Here is a 24,057-nt window from a genome sequence, read left to right on the forward strand (position 1 = left end):
TCACCCCACATTATTAATGTTGTTGTTGTCATTACTATTATTATGATTTTTTACATCAGTGTCCTCTACTAATCTCTGAACAACTTGGGAATTGTTACTCCTCATTCTGTAGGTATTGACAATACTGTAAGAAATGATGAGAAAGCGAAGAAAGCAACTTATGAAGAGTTTCATAGATTGCCTATGCAGCTGAAGCTGAGCTTCAGGAATATGACACAGAATGACAACAGACTGAAATGCCTCCCATATCTGCCACCTCCCCACATTCCCATGCATCCCCAACAAAGGCAGACAATGGGGTATATGTCTCTAATTTAGCCATGCAGGGACCTCTCCAGATCAGCCGATTTTCGGCATTGCGAGAAGTGTGTGGCTTGTGCCTACATGTGTGAATTTCATGAAGCAAAGGCAGTCACATTGCTCACAAGTTGGGCAGCTAAATGATTTATTAAGCAAAGGTTACAGCACCTGTGCCTTTTTTGTCAACAAATCAGGCCCATGCCATGCCAAGCGATTCTTCTAATAACCTAAATGGTAATTTGGTTTTAAATAGCATTTCAGATACCACGATTCAGTTGATGCAGAACAGTGATAGATTTGGGTGGCAGGGAAGAAATGCCTATTTTTAATATTGTTTGCACTCATTTTTCATTTTAAAGAATTAGTTCTCATTGGAGTTCTGCAGGTTAAGCATTTTATTTGAACATTCTGATTAAACTAGAACCTGAATCAAAATGAGTTCTTTGCTCAGTCCTTCTGTGTGTGAACTGGTATTTCTATTTATTACCTGGTGATGAAATATTAACTTTTTTTCTCTAAATAAATGCCTCCTCTTAATGGCTCTTGTTTTCTGGGATCAGATTAAATTATGGGACGCAATTGAAATGGCCATTGGCTTTCTGCTATTTGAGATGATAGCATGTCCTCTATTATATTATATCATTCAGTGGGTGTGCAGGGGACATTAATAGTGTCCAAAGTGAAGTACACACTCTATGCCCCAGAGACTTCTCTATATGTTAATATCAACCATCCTGGGACAAATTTGAAAAAGAAGAGATTTGGGATTGGGCCAGGGGATCATGGTTTCTCAAAACACACAGGTGTTCTGTAAGCTATAGGGAGGTGGTCACCCCCCATTTCAATGGTGAGTTACCAAGTAGAGGATGCAGAGAGATAGGAGGCAAATGATGAGAGTAGCAGAGAGAGCAGAAAAACAGGAAAAATAACTGGGCAGGAATGTTCAAGCACAGTCAAAGCTGGGGTGAAATATACATTGCAATCGCAAGGCTAGCTTGGAAAGAAAGCTAGCTCAGGGCAAGGCTAAAAAGAAGGCAATTCTGTCTCAGTGAAGGGAGGAACTCTCTGGAGAAAAAAAAACCAGACTGGAAGGAAGGAGGAGAAAAAAATGGCTTTCAATTATCCACGTTATCTTTCCCTACCAATCATTACCGATGATGAATTGGTGCAATAAAAGCCAATATTCAATTTTTCCAATTTACATGGAAAGAAGGCCGTAATATATTGTTAAAGGGAAGAAACAGCAGGTTATCCAACAGTGTATATAATATGATCTCATTTTTGCAGTACACTTGTATGTGTAGCAACAGTCTGGATGGATTTATATGGAAATGTTAACAGTAGGACTACAAGTGATTTTTATTATTTCTCCCATCTGTATTTTCCCCAATTAACATGTATCATGACTGTAATAAGAAAAAGTCATTATTTTTAAACTTCCTTATGAATCATTTAGCTTCAAGCAATATAGTCTGACTACCTTCTATGGGGAGGGCATGAGAAACAGTATCTTCGGAGAAGTCAGCACACACTCACAGTGGATTTTGTTGATAAACTGTCTACTTGTCCTGTCTGTTTTATAGAATTTTATGCTCTTAAGAGGGGAAAGGGCCATTAGAGTTTATCTAATGATTACATTTTAAAAGTTGTGGTGAAATTCACATAGCATAAAATGTACCATCTTAACCATTTTTAAGTGACTTTGGAAGAGCCACACTGTTTTGCAACTACCACTACACCAAGCATCTCCAGAACTCTTTCCATCTTGCAAAACTGGAACTCCATAGCCATGAAACAATGAGTCTCCATTCTGCCATCCCCACCTTCCATACCCCTCACCTTCTGCCCCCTCCCTGCCGCCAGGCAACCACCATTCTCCTTTTCCTCTCTATAAATCTCCAGGGACCTCATGAAGTGGACTCATACAGTAGGTGTCCTTTTGTGACTGGTTTGACTTAGCACCAGATCTTCAAGTTTCACCCACATAGCATACTGCGGAATTTCCCTCATTTTTAAGGCCAAATAATATGTGCTATATATTGCAGTCACATGTGTAGGCCACATTTGGTTTATGCCATTTGCCTGTTAATGGAGACCTGGGTTACTTCCACCTTCTGGTTTGTTGTGAATAGTGCTGCTAAGAATTCGGACTCTGAAAAACCATCTGAGGGGTTTGAAGTGGCGGGGGGGTGGCAGGTTGGGGTACCAGGTGGTGGGTATTATAGAGGGCACAGATTGCATGGAGCACTGGGTGTGGTGAAAAAATAATGAATACTGTTTTTCTGAAAATAAAAAAAAAAAAAAAAAAAAGAATACGGATGTACCAATACCTCTTCAAGACCTTGCTTTCAATTCTCCCGGGTATAACAAGGATTAGATTTTAATGCAGTCTCCAGCTTTTTTTTTTTTTTTAAGATTTATTTATTTATTTATTAGACAGATAGAGATCATAAGCAGGCAGAGAGGCAGGCATAGAGAGACATAGGAGGAAGCAGGCTCCCCACCGAGCAGAGAGCCCGATGTGGGGCTCGATCCCAGGACTCTGGGATCATGACCGGAGCCAAAGGCAGAGGCTTTAACCCACTGAGCCACCCAGGCACCCCTGCATTCTCTGATTTAAAAGCAGGGAGTAGCCCAGTAGTACTGCTGAGAGCTGAGCATCACCAGTCAGGGTTTGAATACCTGCAGGGAAAGGTGTTCACCAGCTCATGGGGCTGTGCAGCACAGTGGTTAGAGAACGCACGCCTCGGAGTCAGGCAAACTGGTACAAATTCTTGCTCCACGTCTCACTGCTTATGGTCATGGGAAAATGAACAATCTCTTTAGGTCTCAGTTTCTACATCTACAAAGTGGGGATAATTAGATCTACCCTATTGGGTGCCTGAAAAGATTAGTTGGGTAATGCACTTTAGGTACTCGGTACACAGAATTGTGCTCAATGAATAGAAGCTATATATCATTAAAGAATACTTTGTAGAAAGTAAGGTCTTGTGATATTAAAAAGTTTATGCAGTAGTTCAAATTCTATCTTCTAGAAAAAAATAGAGACCATGTCTAATCTGTCTCCCAGAGGTTGATATTTAGGCATTTGAACTTCCACTGGGAACTGGCCCTTTGGAGAAAGGGACACCATTTTACTTTGCATTTGTTTATGGATTTATGTGCAGGTTACTTCTTCTGCATTTGTATAGCTCAAGTACCTGCTTGGGTGACTCTTTAATTTTTATTTTTCTAAAGGTAGGAAGCAAATGTTGTCCTCCCAATTAATACAAATTTCATGCTTTAGTAACAAAAGTATCAATATAGAATAAATGCAAGCTTGCTTAGAAAATTACTAATCTGCAGGCCATGCTTAAATTAAGTCTTAGACAATTCCTGTGGGGGAGAAAACCTCTTCTGAACTAAGGTCTTCTCAAAAAGAAGATTATTTTTTAAGTATATGACCATTTTTTATCTATATCTATATATGTCTAACACTCTAAATGGTTCCAGAAAGTAGTTCTTTTTTTTTTTTAAAAATAAGTTAATATATACACCTTAAAACTAAGATATTTTGAGCACATAATTTTTATCTCAGGATATATGTGGTGTTGTTTTTTTTTTAAATGACAATTCCATTAGCACAGTTTCTCCCAAGACAATTGTGGATGGCTTTGTTCAAGACAAATGTGGCAGGTGTCACTGTGATAAGAAACATTTAAGCTGTTGTCCCTATGATGCCAAATATTTAACAGAAACCAAAAAATTTCAGTTCCAGATGACAAAATTGGGTCTAAATGACATCATTCATCCAGATGCGTGGAAAATCTGGATTTTCAAGAATTGAATTTTTGTGGTCAACATCATGAAGACTCAGTTTCTGGGTTAAATAAGGCATTTGTGAAACAAAGCCATTTTGGAATAGAACACGTTTTCATTATAGAGAAACAAATTGAAAGGAACACGGGGTACCATTTCAGTGCTGTGAATCACAGATTACATAAAAAAAATATAATGTAAAAAACAAACAGGACATTTCCAAGCTGCATTTTTGAGGTTCTTCATGAAGTAACCCGACCACACTGGGGCTTTGAGAAAAGCAATCATTCAACATAGAGGGACCGTCCCCAGTTCTCCCTTCCCACTGAACTTGAACACATGCGCCGAAAGTAAAAAATGGAATGACCGTGACTTTGAGGTAATTATTCAACTTCAAACTCACCAGTTAAGCATTTGGAGGTATGGGAACATAAGCAATACGCTGGAACAACTTTACAGGAGGTCCTGAATAGATGTTCATCCCAGAAGCCACGGACATGCCAGTTTCAGGAGAAACAGCAGAAGTGGGAAACTCAAGAGTTAACCTTCTGCGCCCCCCCCCACCCTTCTTTATCCCCTTCTCCTCCCAGCTGCCTCCTCCCAGGCTGTACTTTCCGTGACCCTGCTTCCCGGTAAGGAAGGTTTCAGAAGCAGCGCAGTTTCACCTGCGCTGTCGACACAGCAATAAACTAAAATCCTTTACTGAGAGAGAGCCAGTGGACCCAGGAAGGCAAATCTATCCCGTTGATAAGCATCTGGTCCTACTCTTATAAACAAAGACGAGTAGTTACCAATTCGGCATCTGGAGAATACACACCCGGGCATATGCACAAAATATCTCAGAGAATTTATTTTCAAACCACATGCTGAGAACCTCACAAAGAAAATACTCTCTTTATATTGATTATGATGGTATATGGTTACCGTCTAATTAGGAAATCAGTGAGTCGTTCCTCTCAAAACTTGAATCTAATTCCATTTCGCAAACTTCTAAACATCACCACACCCACTACCTTTGAACTCCAAAAGTCTCTTACTGTGTCTAACAGCAGCCATTTCAAAACCTTGGAAAGAGATTTTTTTCTCTTTGACCGACACTAGCACAAAACACAACTGTCTACCGAGAAACAAGCTCTAGAGGAGCAGGAGAATCCCCTTTTCTCAATCGCCTACCTCAACGTATGACATTATATTCATATACCCCCCTCCCCCCACTGCACTTGCTCCCTCGTGGCCAGTGTACCCAGTGACAAATACCACCTACTTCTGTGCCAACACCAGCAACTTAATAGGACTCACGAACCCTTTCTTTCCGGTTCCTGAGGACCCGATAACGAAAACAGAAGAGGGGCTGGTTCCCCATTCCCAGGATGCACTCTGATTTCATGGGCAGCCCAAGCTGACTTTTCCAGGCAGGGGTGGACTTCTGTCTGGTTGCAAGTGGAGAGACATGAATTCCCAGAGGAGGAAACACACTATCTAGCCCTGGGAAACCTTTCTTGCCACAGCAAAAGCAGTTCTGGCACAGAAGCCTTCCTCCTCTACCCCCTCAGTAGGTAACACAAAAATCGCAGACAGCATTTTTCCACGATTTCTGAGGACACAGGGAAATGTGGCTGAAGGGCCGGGAAGGTTGGGGTTGGGAGGAAAAGGGACCGAACAGGGGCTGGGAAATGCAGCCTGTTGTGCCAAAAGACAAGTTACAATGCACCTGGCGAATAAAACAAGCTGCACCACATACAGAAAAGATGAGAGCGGCCCACCTGTGTCTGTTGAGGGATATTTACAAAGCTTGGATCCCGTGGTCCAACACTGACGAATCGGTTTGCGGGGGAGGTGCTGGGTGTCGAGTAGGCTGTGAAGGGAAGGGACACATGCGTTCAGGAAGCAGCACGAGATTGCACACACAAACAACACCAAAACACACAGTCTCTGAGCCTACGCAGCTGATTAACAAGGAAATGTGCAAACACTGGAGCTAGCAAAGGGATCCGGCTAGCGGGGGCATTTTAGACAGTCATAAAAGGGAAGGGGTGTTGGGTTCTAAAGACTGTTGGAATAAAACAATGTCAAATTGGGTCTCAGATGAGTTCTTTTCTCCTTCCAGCATACAAATTAGAACATGCAGGACATTTGCAAAATATACTTTTGGAGTAAAACATGAGCTCTGGGGCCAGAAACAGATATCTTAGTCCTTAGAGCACAAGGGAGAAAGAAATGAGGTAGGAAGGGGAGGAAAGCAGTTCATTTTATAACCTTGCTTTTCACACTATGGCACTTCCAAAAATCACGAGATATTCCTGCACCTCTATAGCTAAATATCAAAGAGGAGTCTTTAGAGAAGGAAATAATGGCTTCTCCAGAAAGGAGGTGGAAAACCATTGAGAACCAGCTGTCTTTATAGGCTTCGGGAAAGTATCTAGAATCTCTATAAAGCAGCAGATGTGCTTAAAATATTACTGTTAAGGCACAAACTATCAAGAACCCATGAAAACCAAGATACCACACTAAAATCACAGTTCAGTTTACCATCCTTTCACAGTTCATGAAAGTTTGGTTGTTGGTTTTTATAGTTTCAGTTTTTATATTTATATTTGAGAGCTTCACTCCAGTGAGAAAAAAACTCGGTGGCTTTGCTGTTTCATTGGCTTATACATCCAAATGTGTATTTGGTCTTTTGGTGACCTGCAATTCACCTCTTTACCACAAACTCCCAATATTTATTCATATTCCTTCTTTGTACCAGAACTTTCAGATAGACTCTTGCTTAATTTCCAATTAAACAACACACTTGCAAAAGGCCCAATTTTTCTGGATTAACCTTAGATACAAGCCATCTAAAAGATGAAAAGGATCTGCAATTTTTTTTTAAAAGATTTTATTTATTTATTTGACAGAGAGAAATCACAAGTAGTCGGAGAGGCAGGCAGAGAGAGAGAGAGGGAAGCAGGCTCCCTGCTGAGCAGAGAGCCCGATGCGGGACTCGATCCCAGGACCCTGAGATCATGACCTGAGCCGAAGGCAGCGGCTTAACCCACTGAGCCACCCAGGCACCCCAGGATCTGCAATTTTTAAAAGCACAGATAACTAAGGGAATAATACCAAATTCCTTTGCCAGATTTCTTTGTTTTCCTTTTTGGCATCATCTGCTTGTCTTTGATTTTCTATCTTACAGAAAACTGCTCAGACTTCTTGCTTCCCTTGTTGAGCACATCTAGAGGTAAAATTTCAACCAATCTAGCCCAAGTCCTGTTGGTCATCTTTGGTAAGAGCTAAGTCATCCACGCAGATCTGTGATGGTCATGTGGTGTGGCTATGTTAAACCAGCATGGAACAGAGGATGAACGTGAGGATCCTCTGACATCTATTAATAAGAAAGTGTTGTCGTAGTGTTTATTTTAGAAGGATCTGTCTGGGAATAGTTTTATATAAAACAATGTATATATAAATGTCTATATAAAAATGCATGATGTAACATATGGTCTAGCTACGTGAATCTACCGATTTCCTCCCCACCCCATTCTATGTTAGGCTAAGTTGAACAGATTTCAGAAATACCTCTGTACAAACTCATTCTGTGCGTGCCTCTCACTCACTGGTATGGGAGAAACATAAATTTTTTAAAATTCCGTAAAATACTCTGTTAATTGCTCTAGTCAGTCTATTGCTTTAGTTTAATATGGTTTAAGAAGACTCCATAGAAAGTTAGGTATTGAAAATGATGGACTATAATTACCCAGTAGTGAATTTACCCGCTCCTAGGGCACAAAGAGGATGTGGGAGAGATAAGGAGGAAGCTAGTAGATGAAATAACCTGTCAAACCTCTCAGTGGTTAGGTGGGAAGAGTGTTCTTTCACATGGGAATAGGTAGGTATGTCGGAAGGAACAGAAAAAGGCATGAAGAGTATGCTAAGGTACTAAGACTAAGTGATGAATGACATGCTGAAATGTGGGTCCTGGTGGAACTGTGCGCTTTGGGCTACACTAGTCATCACAGACACATAGCAGGATTTCTTATGATGTTTTTACCATACTGGGGATATCAGAAACATGCATGCTGAGTGAGCCTAGGGATCACGGCATTTTTGTTTGTTTGTTTGTTTTCTTTCTGTGTGAAGATCGTTCTCCATTGACCATAGCAAGTTTACTAAGACTGAGAAGATCTGTATGTAATATGTTCTGTTCTCTATTGTTTAGCAGACCTAAATTTTGCCATTTTAAAGGTGTAGCGTACAAATCATGTAGTCACCCAAAACTGCTATGAGGCTAACATCAGGATATTTTGCCTTTCTTGGGCACAAGACAAACTTTGCCATCTTGATTTCAAAATATCCCAGGAGGCCTTTCATGCTTTCATAGGCTCTTGAAACTGCTTCAAAGTTCAGTCTGGTTTTTAAAACAAGGGGAACAGTATGTTAGCATTTAAAAAAGAGAGAAAGAGAAAGATAAAAGAAAAAAGGGATACTAAAAGTACAAAAACCTGGGAGTCTCTTGAATACCCAAGTCATCAAATGGAAGAAATGGTACCTGGGGAAATTTATTCAATAGAAATGTAGCTTCTGGGAAAATTCAAGGACACAGGGAAAACAAGGGAAGGAAGAAAGAAAGTCTGACTCATCTTCCATTATGGTAGTTACAATAGGCACAGTGTTCACCTATAACAGGATGTAGTTCCAGAAATGATGTGACATTAGTTAAATTTTATTTTCCCAAAGAAAAAGTGGAATAAGGGAGTTATACTGTTGAACAAAAACCTCAACTGCAACTTTTTATTAAAACAACCACATATACCATAGCAAATCAATTATACATGCACAGTTAAGAGCTTTCAACATGAATATAAAATCAAGTAAAGGGGGCAATGTGGTAATTAATTATATACAACTGTATTTACTATGCTATTATATCATATTCATATCTTTCTTAATTATAATTCTGGCGTTATTTACAGCAGCAATAATCAAATGCCTCAGGAAAAATTAGGAAATCATGAAATCCAGAAAATAATTTTCTGGGAAGATTATTATAGGCATTTTTTTTGAGGATTCTGGAGGGGGAAGATTCAGGGGCATATAATGATTTTTCTGATAAAGTCAACAGGGAAATCATTTTGCTTATATAATCTCACTGCAAAAGTCCTCATGGCAAACACGACTATTAGAAATCAAATTATTGATTATTTGACTGCCTCTGAAGTGGAAACTTTTTCTTTTCTTTTTCTTTTTTTTTTTTTTACCAGGCATCTTACTTACATGAGGAATACCACTCTTGACTATTTTCCTAATGTTATGGATGAACTATTAGAACTATTAGAAGCTTCCACCATTTTATTTGTACTAATCTGGTATTTTTTCCTCTTTCTACTTGTATGTCTCGCCATTATCCCATAGTCTTAGTATGGCCTTAGCTACAGTGATAACTATGAAAATCCCAGATCAGAATTTGATCCCATATCCAGAAAATCCCATTCTTTTGTGTTACCCACTTACCATATGCATGGCTAATCATAAAATCCTTTACTTAGACTGTGTAAGTCCTGCCCCAGTATGATCAGTTGGGAGATGGCTCAAGAACAGTTCTTGCTTTATAAGCAAGACTTTTAAAGGGCCTCTGACAATGCTAGAATCTATCTCTAGCAGGGACTCTCGGAGGAGCATGAGGGAGTCATCAGGGACAGTGGCAGAGATCACCCATTAAGTCTGCTCTTCACCACTATGCAGGTACGTGTCCCCTGGGAGAACCTAGATTTTTTTTGTTTGTTTGTTTGGTTTCCAGAAATACATGTAACTAACCTCCTACAAGCCAAACAGAATTTCCACTTTTGTTGTCCCCAAGGTGTCACGTTTTGTTTTGTTTCTTTTTCTTGAAAGGAAGGAATAAGGGATGTGTCTGGATAAAGGAATCGTGTTATTTTCCTATAATCCATTTTGAGTCTGTAATAGCCCTCACCTATAAAATCAAATCTGACCATGGTATTAACAAGGTGGTCACACGGTTTTGAGCAGAATGCTTGGAGCATTCCTTGTTTTAGGAAAAAGATGGAACTGAAGAAAAAAGATACTAAGATATTAAAATATGTGTACCATTGTCAGTTGATGTTTCTTTAAGCTGAAAACCGTATCATTAAAATCACCCACATCTGACAAACTAGAAAATTAAAAGTAGGCAGACAGATTCAAGATCTAGTTCAAATGTAGTAACCACTAAAATATATGTAATCACCAAAGGGGAGGAATGGGAGAACATTCAGACAGATGTTTGTGTGGGGAGTGAGTATGAAGGGAGAGCTGCCTTTTGGATAACGCCCCTCTGGGACTCACAGTGCCCTCAGGGAGGCTGAGGGGCTGGTTCCCAGTAGCTCCACTGCCTGAGGAGAGCGATGGCCATCCTCTACCCTGGCTAGGGGTCAGTGACACGGTGAGGCACCTTGGCAGAAAAGAAAATGTGAGAGACCTGATGACCTTTGAGGTTCTGCATTTACTTCCACACACAGGAAGCCTTGAAGTCCCCTGAACCCGGGCAGCCTGACCTACACGCTGACAGGAAGTCTGAAGAGAGATCTGTGCTCTGTTGTGTCAGACTCCAGATGCATGAAGAGTGAACATCCCTTTCTTCATTCCCTTGAACTCTATCGAGTCTAACCTCTGGAGTGCATCAAAGAGAGGTATTTCCATTATTTAACAGATTCATATTCATTCTCTCACTCCTTCTGTCTGTCTCCGTCTCTCAGGAACGCTTGCTCTGTGCCAGGCTCCGGGCTGAGCACGACGGGAGATTCAAAGGTGAGGCAAGACACATTGCCATCCTAGAAATGCTAGCATCTAATGATGGGAGATGGGTGTAGAAAAATGAAAATATGGGTGCTTAAAGGTGACATAAATAAGAATCCACGAGATGTTAACGGACAGAAAAGGGACATCTGGCAGGAGAGCAGGAAAAGTGCACAGAGGAAACGAGGACAGGGTGGCTTTTGCGACAGTGCTGTAAAAGATGCGCGGGCCTGCAGGTTCGGAGGGAACGGGGTTGCGGGGTGGGGGTGGGGGGTGTCACAAAGGAAGCAGCAGGAGCAAAGGCGCGGAGGCCGGAAGTGGAGGCATCAATCAGAGAGCGCAGGGAGAAAAGACAAAACACCGCTAATTATGTTTTGTCATACAGCACGGGAAGGCAAAATGTTGAGTCAGAGACCTGAATGTTTGAAAACGAAGGGGAAAATGTCTATTGAAATTATTTTTCTTTTAAGAAGTAATTTATAAAATAAAGATATCGAATTTCCATTCCCAACACCTCTAAGACAACTAAGACTTCCTCACTCACGTTCTAAACCGCTCCCTTCATATCTTAAATATTAACATGAACACTATAGGTTCCCCCCTCGTTTTCAGAAACTCAGGCGTACTCACATGTGGGGATTTCCCTTCTAAAAAATATCTAGTCGAAAATTCAGTTTCATTCCAAATAGACTTATTGTGATTCTACCACCTGCCCAGGAATGTGCTAGTTATTGGACAGACGTAATCTAAGCAAGTTCAGGAATGCAGACTTGAACAGATCTCTGTGTGTTCAAGTTGCAACTTTATTAAATGTTTATCAGTGACACCTGACAGTGAAGGAAAAGTGCATAAAAAAGCATTCAGTTGCAAACCTGGAATAGCGAGATGATTAAATACCTAACTGAAATAGTTTCTAGAATCTTTTCTTAACTGCACTATCACGTTATTAAAAAAAAACAAAAAACCAAAAAGCCCCGAGAAAACTTTAATTTCAAAAAATAAAAAAATTTTAAAAAGGCAGAAACTTTCAGGAAATAGATTGGCTAATTTCTAAAGGAAACCCATTATAGTTGTTGAACTCATTTAGGAACTTGAACAGCATTATTTTCTTGCAAGGTCACAAAGAAAATGCTGGAGAATATTGTGGAGTGTTTTTCCTTTAGCGAAATCTATCAGTATCGACAAGTTATGGGGCCTGGGTTAGTGTTATTAAGATCATTATATAGCCAAGGAAACAGACAGCCTTTCTTTACACATGATCCAGTATTCAGAGATTTAGAAATTCCCACATGACTGAACGGATATTGTTGTTGTCATCCAGATGTTTGGAATCTCTAAGATAACCACACTGAATTTCCATTATTTTGATCACATCTGTTCAGTCAGTTACCTCATTCTGTTATCTCTGTAAATCTTTTGTCTCTACAAACAAGTTACCAACAAAAAAAGACAGCCCTCAGGGCATGAAATTAAAACCTACTTATTGCTAGTAAATTATTACAGAACAACATACCCATAAGCTTTCTCCCTGAAAAGCTAATGAATTATAACTTTAATATATTAGCATTACTTAACATGTATGGTAGCAATTTGCATGACATGGCTAATGTGCCAGTAGTTCACAAAAATCTTGAGAAGAGGCAATTTAGCCAGATGGTTTTGCTCTGCTGGTATTTCTGTTTGTATTAAGGATGCTCACAGGGAGGTAGGGGCTCTAGCTACATCATGATTTGGGGTAAAATATGCAGAAAGGAAAGTATAAGACCATTCATGGTGCACACAGAAAGAAGGGGATCAGAACAACTTATAAACTGGAGACACTTTGGCCTTATGTTACCCAGATCTGTGCCATAAGCAGGCACTTTGGACTGTTTCCTGTAGACAGGCTATTTAAACTGACTATAACATTGCTGTGAAGGATAAGAATAGAGGCTTATTTCAGTTCATTTAAATTTATTCCAAATTCTGTAACTGTCATTTGTTTTTATGTAAATGCTGTGTGTTGTATGATTGGTAGAACATATATATTGATCAGAAGCAACAATGTATATGGGTAGGCACAGGTGAAAGCTATATCTGATAGCCACAGGGAATAAACCCACGGATTCAGCTGGGGTTTACTAAAAAAAACTTAGATCAATATATTGGATTGCTCCCTTTTGAAAGGCTTCTGCGGCCTCTCAAAAGGCACTGTAACTCTGGAAACCTACTCCTGGGAATTTATCCTCAACCAATACTTAAAGGTACAGATAAAGATTTATGCTCCAAGATGTTCATTACAGCATTACTTATAAAGAGGAACAAACCCGAGCCATCTTATAAGCTAATGCTTATTTGTATGTTGAAATATTTTGCAATCATTAGGCACATTTTTTTTTTAGGCACATTTTCAAATAATAATGACATCACAGACATGCTGCTAGTGTGAGATAAAATTAATAAGATCAATTTATAAAACTGTATATATACACATAGATACATATGCACACATCATGATCAATTTTGTTTAAAATATGCATAGAAAATGACTGGAAAATAGGCACATAAAATGACTACCTCTGAAGAATGGCATTATGAATGATTTTTAAATACCTTCCAGTAATTTTTAATCTTAAAAAAACATAAACAGAACCTGAAAACCCCCAAGTCATATTTTTGTTTTTACAGCACTCCAAGGTAATCAGTAGAAAATGAATTTTATAACCAGGAAACCCTGGATTGAATCCATTTGATTGTAATCTTACTTGAAATGTGATCTTGGCAAGCCAACTAACATCTCTGAGCTTCTATATATAAAAAGTCCACCATAATAAATATTATGTAGTTGGATATGCATAGCCCTTTAAGGCTTCATCCCTCAGTGAATGTCTATGATTACCCTCTCTACCAGAGCAGTCCAGAAAGTAATCCCTAAGAGAGGCTTAGCCAACAAGATGGGAAATTCCCCCAAATTCCATTATATGTTATATTTAAACAATTGAAGAAAAATGCCAAAATCATTCAATCAGGGACTATTGATTGCAATATAAAAACTTAAACCTCTCCAGCATTAATGTTGTGATCAGACTCATATGAGTAATGTGTAAATTGGTGCAACCTTTCTGAAAAGCAGTTTGGTAATGTGTATCAGAATGAATATTTTGGTTGGTACTAGTAATTCCGATTCTAGGAATCCAGCCTAATGAAATTATTTAAGCTGGGGACAAAATGTATTTTCAAAATATGCTGGAGTATATTTCACAGATTGGGGCAAAGTTAATATCCAATAGAGGAATAGGTACAAATTGTTTAAAATCACATTTCCCATTTTTTATGAAATGGGAAAAGGTGTAAAATACTAATTAAGAAATGGCATGCAAAATATTATTTTCGCATGGTCACAATCATCTTTTATGTGTCTGTGTACATATACACATGAATATACACATCAACATGTATTAAGGGAAAAATAGGCCAAAATGTTAATAGTAATTAATTATAGAAGCACATAATTTCATTTTTTATACTCTATATTTTCCAAGTTTCCTACACTGTCATATATTACTTCTATTAAGAAAATCTTAAAACTCACTGGTTATTTCTGTCATCTTGAAAAAGTAACAAACAGAGGCAAAAACAAGACTCAAATGGGTTAGGAAACCTAAATGAGTGGAATCATCTATTGTCTGTTCTTTTCTGTCCCTCCTTTATAATGTCCATCTCTTACTGTGCTCTTGTTCCTCTGCTTTTCATCCAATGCAAGGTATACAAACATATGTTATTCTTGGAACAATGTAAAAGTTCTTTATGGAGTGTCTTGGGATTTTCAGAGGATAGGTGTATGCACAAAATCCGATCTCTAAACGCGGGATGCGTCCTGGTAGAGTATAAAGCACAGGAGTCGAACAGATCTGAGTTTGAAGCCTGACTCAGTTTCAGTGTTCTATTTTTTAAAAGAGGGCTGACAATTCTAATTTTGTAGATGTATAATCATAATCAGATGAAATTAAGGTAATGCATATGAACGTACCTATCAAAGTGACTGAGTTTCAATAATCCTTTTCCTTTTTCCCTTGCAAATGTAAACATAACAAAATTGGATTATATGCAGAGTAGTAATACTCTGCAAAAAGTGTAGGAGATATTTATTCACTAAAAATTATGATTCAAGACATATGTATTCAGTGGGTTCCTAAAGCAGAAATTGGGACCAAATATTGGCTGTGGAGAATGAAAATGCTAACCTTACACTAAGCTCCATGCTGTCTGTGAGGGAAAAAGAATATTATTCCTTACCAGAAAGATCACACATTTTCTGCTATGATATCCAAAATTTGGGTAAGTATAGCCAAAATCTAGATGCATAAAAACTGCCAAGAATTTTATGGGGACCCCCTCCAACCACAAATGAATTTTGGTCACTGTAGTGATTGAGGTTATATAAAGAAGAATTTTTAGATAATTACACACATATTTTTGAAAATAATTACATTTGTTATAAAAGGAGACTTAAAACTCTGTATTATCTTTCATTATCAGTGGATAAGGTACCAAAGGGAGATTCTATGACAGACCAGTTTCTATCTTTCAACACACAAGCAAATGTGTATGTACATCCCCCAACTCTATGGTAGTGGTTTGCTTGTTTTTTTTTTAAAGATTTTATTTATTTGACAGATAGATCACAAGTAGGCAGAGAGGCAAGCAGAGAGAAAGGGGGAAGCAGTCTCCCTGCCGAGCAGAGAGCCTGATGAGGGGCTCGATCTCAGGACCCTAAGATCATGACCTGAGCTGAAGGCAGAGGCTTAACCCACGGAGCCACCTAGGCGCCTCTATGATTGATAGTGTTCCATACACATTCCTAGGACTCTCCTTTGCTGACTTAACATAACTCATATAGACTTGTCTCTATTTTTAAGGGGTACCTAATGTATATACTCTTGTTACATATTTAGGTTATTACTAATCTTTTATTATAATTGAATACTTGATAAGCATCTGTGTTTACACTTCCAACTATATTTATTACTTACATCTAAAATTTATATACATAAAGATATATAATATTCATATATATTTTTATATACTTGAAAAATTAAACTATCTTCTAAGACGTTGGACCAATTCACAGACCTCTAACAGTGCAGAAGAGTATGTCTTCCACACACTTGCCAAGAGTATGCAAAGTATTCTCTGATTTTTGCTGATCTGATATGTAAAAATACCATGCTAGTCTTTTTTTTTTTAAATTTTATTTATTTATCAGAGAGAGAGAGGGGAAGAGAGAGAGCACAGGCAGACAGAATGGCAGGCAGAGGCAGAGGGAGAAGCAGGCTCCCTGCTGAGCAAAGAGCCCGATGTGGGACTCGATCCCAGGACGCTGGGATCATGACCTGAGCCGAAGGCAGCTGCTTAACCAACTGAGCCACCCAGGCGTCCCTACCATGCTAGTCTTAATCTGTATTGTTTTTATGCTACATAAACAAGACATCTTTCAAATGTTCTCTATTTCTCTTTGTTTATGACCTTTTTCTGTCTTTTTATTCGTCTTTATATATTAGATAATTTAACCCCATGTTACATGTGTGACAAATATTTTTCCCACTTTCTTTTTTTTTTTTTTTTACTTTATGATGGTTTTTTTTTTCATGCATAGATTTTTGATACTCTTAGAGTAGAATTGGTCAGTCTTTCCTTTCATGGTTTCTGAGTTTGTGTGTGTGTGTTATTTAGAAAAATCTTCCTCAGTCCAATATTATTTTAAAAAGTTATCCTATATTTTTATGTGGTATTTAAAGCTTCACCTTTGTATGCTTTTTTCCCCCCTCCAGCTGGAATTTATTTTGGTGTAAGGAGTCTTCTTTTTTTCTGGACAGTTACACAGTTGTTCCAATAGACTTCACTGAATAATCCCTTCCACTCCTCTAATACGAAATGCCACTCTTATCACGTATTAAAATATTGCATATATATAGGTCTCTTTCTAATTCAGAAGAGTATAAAACACTGAAATAGAATGGAGACAGCAGCAGAGGTGGTAGAGAAATTAAAACCAATGTGGAAAAAACAAAAACAAGAACAACAAAAAATGACAGCAGTGTGGAAACAGATCAGCATAAAATGAGTTCTCAGGCACTAAGTGACATCAGACACTAACTTAAGACTGAGAAAGAACAAGAAGGGAGTTCTTTGGAATTGTTTTCCATCCTACCTGTGGAATTGGTTGCAAGGGAGACAAACCATACAAGACTCTTAACTATAGGGGACAAACAGAGGGTTGCTGGAGGGGAGGCGGGGGTACCAGGCTGATGGACATTAAGGAGGGTACTTGATGGAATGAGCGCTGGGTGTTATATCCAGCTGATGAATCACTAAATTCTACCCCTGAAACTAATACTACACTGTATGTTAACTAAATTGAATTTAAATAAAAAAATTTAAAAATCTATGATGTTATAAAAACTCAAAGAAGTGTACAGCAAAGAATGATTTTATTGTAATTTTAATGTAATTTTAAAAATGTAAAGAAAAAGAATACTGCAATAGTTTGGACATCAGTAATGAAAAAGTGTTTTGTGAAAGGAAGCCACTAACTTCTTTCTTTTCCCATTCTCTCTTGTAGTTATCCACTGCTTCTTCTCTGAAAGAGGAAACCTAGTCCTTACGTCATCTAAAAATTGTGAAAAGTGACCTATCATTCACTGTCTTGCTCTAAATCCAATTACTGATTCAACAACGTGTTATACATTTTAAGGAAAAGTGTTGGTGAAAGGGAGACATGTCATTATTAGGATGATAACTCGGAAAATAATTCTTTGAAGCATTCATCAACAGTCCAAGTTCTCAGGAGTCTTGGCGAATAAAGGAAATCTGCCTTTATCAACATTTCCTATTTTTTGTCTTTTTTGCTGTTTTTGTTTAATCTCCCTCCAAATCTTCTGTTCTCTTCCTTTCCCTGACAACCAGAGTTACTCTCAGCAACAGAAACCAATTCATACTAAGGTACAGATGACCCACTAACTAACATCTTCTTCTGTATTTCTCGCATAGGGTTTTCACGGCAAAAACACGGAACCTTTGGGCTAATGCAAAGCTAGCCATAGGACGCGATGGCCAAGTGTATGAACTACAGGTTCAAGGTGGCTGGGTGTGAATCATGGTGCCATTACATGTGGCTGAGAAGCCTTGGAACTTAACTTAATTGGGTGACAAAGGTACTGACTTCATAGGATTACTGGGAAAATTAAAACAAGATAATATATAGAAAAATACTTCTCAAGTGCCTGGTACATAAATAAAAGCTCAGTGCTTTGTTGTGCTGTTATTAATTTCAGATAAGCAGACAGTTGTGGCTTCCCAGCAACCAGAAATCGTGTCCCATTGCTCTGTAATTTGTATGAGGTAGGTATGGGGTAGTAGAAAGAGCATGGGAAGGCCTGCATTTGAGTCCCTACCAGGCTTCTATGGCAGTATTATCTTGGGAAAATCATCTGCACTTTCTAATGTCATCTTCCTTGTCTATAAAATCCTGACCACACAGGACTCCTAGGAAGACAGAACAAGATAATGTATTCATGTAAAGAGTTTTGCTAACTGAAAAGCACTGAACATACGTTAATTATTATACTACAAAATTTCCATCCTGGTCATAGGTTATTGTTATTTTCTTGGTTAACAGTTTCATATTCATTCATACAATGAATGTATGTAAGATTCATGGGAGATGTAAAAATAAATAATAAAGGAAACTTGTTATTGCGTGCTTCTACTTTAATACAGTTCTAGTTTTAAAAAATCAAAAGTTCATGGCTAAGAAGGCATGGAGAAAAATGTTTACAAGCCTTTTATGCATTCTTAAATTAAGTTTTTATGTTCTTAATTAATTAAAAAAAGAAAATACACTTGTTTTATCTTCCATCATAATCCCAAAGCATTCTTTCTCTCCATTATAATTCTAGGCTAGGATGCCAATCTGTAATTTCTTTTCTGGAAAAGTCCATATTTATACTGTGATCTTGGTACTAACCTGTTATAAAAATTGGATGTTACAGTACAATTAAGAAAAAGAATAGTGCATTTTGAATCCTCACACCACAAATAGGCCCAAACATAATGAGATTATTTCTCCTATTCTTTAGCTGTTGTTCTTAGGACACCGAGGAATAACCACTCAGTGTATTACATGTTTGAAAAGGAGTCCCTCCCCAATTAATGCATGATGCACATGGAAAAACTCAGCAAGTTGCAAAGAGCTTTCATAGGTAGGATGCTGTCATAATTAGTATCACTAGTAAGATACCTAATGGGCATGTCAAACATAATTTGGTCAAACCAAACTTTGGGCCCTGCCCCTTGCCCAGAATGGCTCTTTCTGGAATCTTCCCATCTCAGTTCATGGGAGCTCCATTCTCCCAGTTGGGCAGGTCAAAAACCTGGGAGTCGTTGATGTCTCACTCTCTTTTCTCAACCCATATCTAATGCATCAGCAAATCCCATCAGCTCTCCCTTTCAAATAATTCTCACCACCCACACTGCCCCATGTTGGTGTCTGGATCCCTCCAACAGCGTGTCACCTCCCTCCCTGCTCTAGCCTTCTCCGTTGGACCTCCTGGTCCCTAACTTACTAATTTACTTCAACTTGGATGACTATTTGTTCACAGGCAAGGGGACTGTGCCCTTTTGCATCTCTTCTGCCTGAAATAGCAGCTGGCAGGTAGAAGACACTCATTATATTATTGATTTTAAGGGGAAAAAAACCCCAGCCTCTTAACTGGTCTCTCTGCTTTAATTCTTGCCCCTAGCAATCTGTTTTCAGCAAAGCCTTCAAAGTGTTTCTGTTCAAAATTAGGGAGTTATCACTTCTCTGCTAGCCGGTGTCACTCAGAGCAAATGCCCAAGTCCTTGCAGTGGCCTGTTGAAAGCCTACGTTATCTACCCTACTCCTCACTCTCAGCTCCCAGATTCTGCCCACCTTACCTCCAGGCTCATCTCCTCCTTTTGCCCACACATTCTGTTCTCACCACCCTGGCCAGGCATGCTGGCTGTTCCTTCTGCTTGGAAAGCCCTTCCCTTACAGTCTCAGGAAGAGACTCACCTTCCCACTTCCATCAGGTCTTTGTTCAAATTTCCTCTTCTCAGACAGGACTTCTCTGGCCACCCTAGGGCCAGTCACACCCCACCTCCAGGATCTGCTTACATGTCACCATCTTACATCCTCTCTGTCTTTTACACTCACTGTTTTGTGGGTTGACTTTCTTCCCTCTCTACAACATGAGCTCCATGAGATCAGGGAATTATTGAAACCTCTTTCATTTCTTGCTGCATCCTAGCACCCAGAACACGACTTGGCATATAGTTCATGGTCAATTAGTATTTACTGAATGAATGAAAGAAGTGATAATCTCTCAGTGGGTATCTAAACTTACAAAGGCATTAGTCAGTGGGAACAGGATACATCCATTGTGAATTACTCTTACAGGTTATCTCTATTTATCACCATATCCTAAACAGACCTGGCATAGTAGTGTATCAATCTCTCTCCAAACAAATCACAGTATAAAAGTACTTAACAGAGAGAGAACTGCTAACTCCACCCACCCCCTCTTGTTGTTGTTGTTTTATGGCACTAGTAAGGATTTTTCCCATTAAAATGTATTTATTTCACAGGCAAATTCTTTCCCAAATCTGCCTTACCCATGTTTTTCTGGCCACAGCTGCAAAGTGGGATATTTGGTGCCAAAGGCAACTGATTAGGTTAAAAATACATCCTCTGCTGTAGGCTGGCAACCATTTGTATTTCATTATAAGATGGTATTAAAAATTACGCCTTGGACTCTTACTACAGCATAGTGCATCTGTCACCCCAGTTTGTCCTGACAATCTGCCTGAGAGAGTGGGTATAGCAGTCAGTGCTGGTCCCGTTAACAGATAAGGGAATTTGAGGCCCAGAAATGTCGGTCATAGAGAAGACCCTTGGCAGGATTTCCTACTTTTATTTTTTTAAATCTTATTCTACTGCCAGTCATCTCAAATCCCAAATAGAAAAGGTTGTCCTAGGTTCCACAAATCGTGTTTTTGGGGAAAAAAAAAAAAAAAAGGCCTCAATTTCCACCTTACCATTGGGATGCTGTACATTGGTACTTAATACCTGATTCTTCTTGCTAAAGTTGAGCTCTAATAAACTGTCAAAGATAAACAGGACCCAACCCCCCTGTGGTTTTAATTTCTAAGAAAGCACATAAATTATGAAACTGTATTTTTTGCCCTAAATTTTTATTCAGCGGTAATCTAATTTTAGACATCCCCTCCCCCCACCAGGCTGGTTTCTGGAAAAAAGTTCTACCTTCTTTCTCAGATTTAAAATGCCAGAATATTATCCCTACTAAACAGCATAGAAGTCACCATCTCCAAAAGCATCTTTAGCTGAGTCTCCGGGCCTGGACCAAACTCCCTTCCAAGTGCTTTTGTAGAACCCATGCCTGTGTCCCAGTGTTGCCTCCTGTGAGCTACTCATTTCCCAGCTATCTCCCCCCACAGATCCCACATTTCTGATGAGCAGGGATTAATCACCTTTGTATCCCAAGCAGCTAACACAGTCCTTGGCATATCACGGGTGCTCACTATATGAGAGCTGAATAAGTGAACGGAAGAAGGTAGTCATCAAGATGAATGGGAAGAGAGGGGGAGGCGATTTCACTCTGATATTTGTACCCTTCCACATCCTCTTGTCCCTTTCCCGTGCTCACTTTCTATTCTCTAGACTGCAGAGTTTGGAAGTAGAAACCAGTGGTGACTTGTCCTACTCTTGCCATACAGCCATCTGGACCTTCATGCTATGGGACTGGAGATGTGACTGTGTAATTTGGGGATTCAGCATTAGGAAGCAAATTTGTCTATAGTTATAAACTAAATTCTCTGATAACAGAAGTGATCATCTGGTCTTCCAACCTTGAGTTTTGCTTTTATTTTATTTATCAACTGGTTCAGAAATCAGAGCATGGAAGAGGATTTTGTGTGGGGGGGAGGCATGGAAGGGGGGTTTTTAAATCTCTTCCCAGTGTGGACCAGTGGGCTTTGAGATTTTTAATTTGAAAGGCTTTTCCTACGCTATAACTTATGGGTCCCCCAGCCTACCACTCTTATTAATAAAGGAAAAGACAATAAGGCAAGATATTGCTGTGAAATGACACATTATTGTGATTTCAGCAAACTCCAAAAAGCCCAGAAACAAGGGTTAGACTTTATGATGATAAAAGTATTTCTATGCCACAGCAGAACATTTTGTTTTGCCCTACATTCCTAGAATCATATGGTTCAAAAGTAAGTATCAGGGGTGTCTGGGTGGCTCAGTCGCTTAAGCATCTGCCATCCGCTCAGGTCATAATCCCCGAGTCCTGTTTCCAGCCCTGTGCCCCTGCTCCCGGCTCATCAGGGAGTCTGCTTCTCCCTCTGCTCCCCACCTGCTTGTGCTAGCTCACATGTGCTCCTTGCTCTCTCAAATAAATAAATAAAATCTTAAAAAAAAAAAAAAAAGGTAAGTATCAAATTACCCGTATCAAACCTTTGGGCCTCTCTCTCCTGATATTCTCCTTCTCCCCAAAATCTTCGAACCTGTTCTAATGGACATGCAACCGCATCAACTGGATCTACCAGGACCCCCTCCAGACTTCTTCCCATAATGCTGAAGGAATGCTTGAGTCTGGTCATAACAGGACGACAGACACCTTCTCATACAAGGCACTTGATTCAATCTAAGGCATGGAATCCAGATGTAGGGACCCAAAGCCAACAATATTATTTAGAGGCTGAGTCGCTCTATGTGTCCTACAGACCTATTTCATCGTTACCCAAGCCTGGGGACCCTACTAGGCCAGAGTTTTGGCAGATAATAAGATGTTCCAATTTATTTGGTGGTGGTGCTTATCACGGCTGATTTCATACAACCCTGCCAGGCAGGGACCATCACTCACATTCTACAGATGAGGATGCTGATCCGAAGAGAAGCACAGCTAGTGATGGGAAAGGTGGGGATCTGGGTCCTTATATTTCAGTCTTCCATAACTGCACACGGTATCCCTAGTCTTAAATGGTGCCCGAGGGGCCCCATCCCTTACTGGAAAATGCACTCCAGATGCAGGAGACAGCGGTAGTGGAGGGCAATGTGTAAACGGGATAGCTAAAGTATTACCACAAGGCTTTGAAAGAACTGTGTCCTTGTCCTGCACAGATAGGCAGAAGATGAACAGAAGAGTGGTACGTGGAGGTAATTAGGTGGCTACCAAACTGTAGGCCGGTATTGCCCAGTGACCAGATTTAAATAGAGTTTGGGGACGGTGATTTCTCTAACTTGCTGGAAGATATTACATTAATGCACAATAAGCAGGATGCACCTATGAGCCTCTGTTTCTCAGAAGCTTCTTTTTCAAGCTGAGCTTCCAAGATCCACAGACCAGGCCTTCTTTGTTTCCTAAGTCACTAGATGTTCAGGTTTTCTCCTTTGTTGGAAAGGGTTGAACCACCTCTTATCAAGAGAAGTGGATTCCCATAAAACTGCCCCTGGACCCTCAATCTTTTTATTGTGATACCAGAATCCAAGCACAATGCCACTCACTTCCATATGTGTTATCCAAATGAGTAAATACTAGATAACCCAAAGCTCACCCTCAAAGACATGTCCCCGAGGAGCTCCATTTTGGAGTTTAGTGTCTCCAGAATTAAATCCAATGAACACAGTGTCAACAGAAGCTTATTTTTCCTCTTTGGCTCTCTACCTCCTACACCCCAAACCATCATGTCCCCTAAACTGAAAGTAAGGAACCTAAGAGGCCTAGAATCATCCTTCATTATAGTCAATGAAATGACTGTCCAATCTCAGAGCTTATGTCTGCAAAGCAACCCTCCTTGTGCTCTTGTCCATTCAACTTCTGTAATTGCTCTTCAAGTTCTTAACACTTCCTCCCTGGTCTACTCCAATCTTTTCTTCAGTACATTCCTTGCCTCCAGTCTCACTTTTGAAGAACTCCTTGGAGGTCTGCTCTCGTTAGGATTACTGTCACATTTCCTATCCTTTCCTACACTTTGATCCCTCAGTAAAGCTTTAGGGAGGTGCTTATCACACCCTCTGTCAAGGTTAGGTCATCCATCCATCACTTCAAAACTCTGCCTCTGGCCATCACTCTTTTTGACATCGTTCCAGGTACTAATAAAAGT

At 39.5% G+C, this 24,057-nt stretch overlaps 1 protein-coding gene across 4 annotated transcripts in view; it reads right to left on the minus strand.

The window, feature by feature from the left end:
- NFIA (nuclear factor I A) overlaps window positions 1–24,057 on the minus strand; it is a 364,677-nt gene that overhangs the window by 27,055 nt on the left and 313,565 nt on the right. For 3 of the 4 annotated variants that reach the window (XM_032303341.1, XM_032303340.1, XM_032303339.1), the window contains exon 10: window positions 5,862–5,953. The exons of the other annotated variant lie outside the window; for it this stretch is intronic. In XM_032303341.1, coding sequence (XP_032159232.1) covers window positions 5,862–5,953 — 92 coding nt within the window. The remainder of the gene's footprint in view (window positions 1–5,861; window positions 5,954–24,057) is intronic. 4 annotated transcript variants of the gene reach the window in all.

Source organism: Mustela erminea, chromosome 10 (genome assembly GCF_009829155.1).
Source record: "Mustela erminea isolate mMusErm1 chromosome 10, mMusErm1.Pri, whole genome shotgun sequence".
Classification (NCBI taxonomy): Eukaryota; Metazoa; Chordata; class Mammalia; order Carnivora; family Mustelidae; genus Mustela; species Mustela erminea.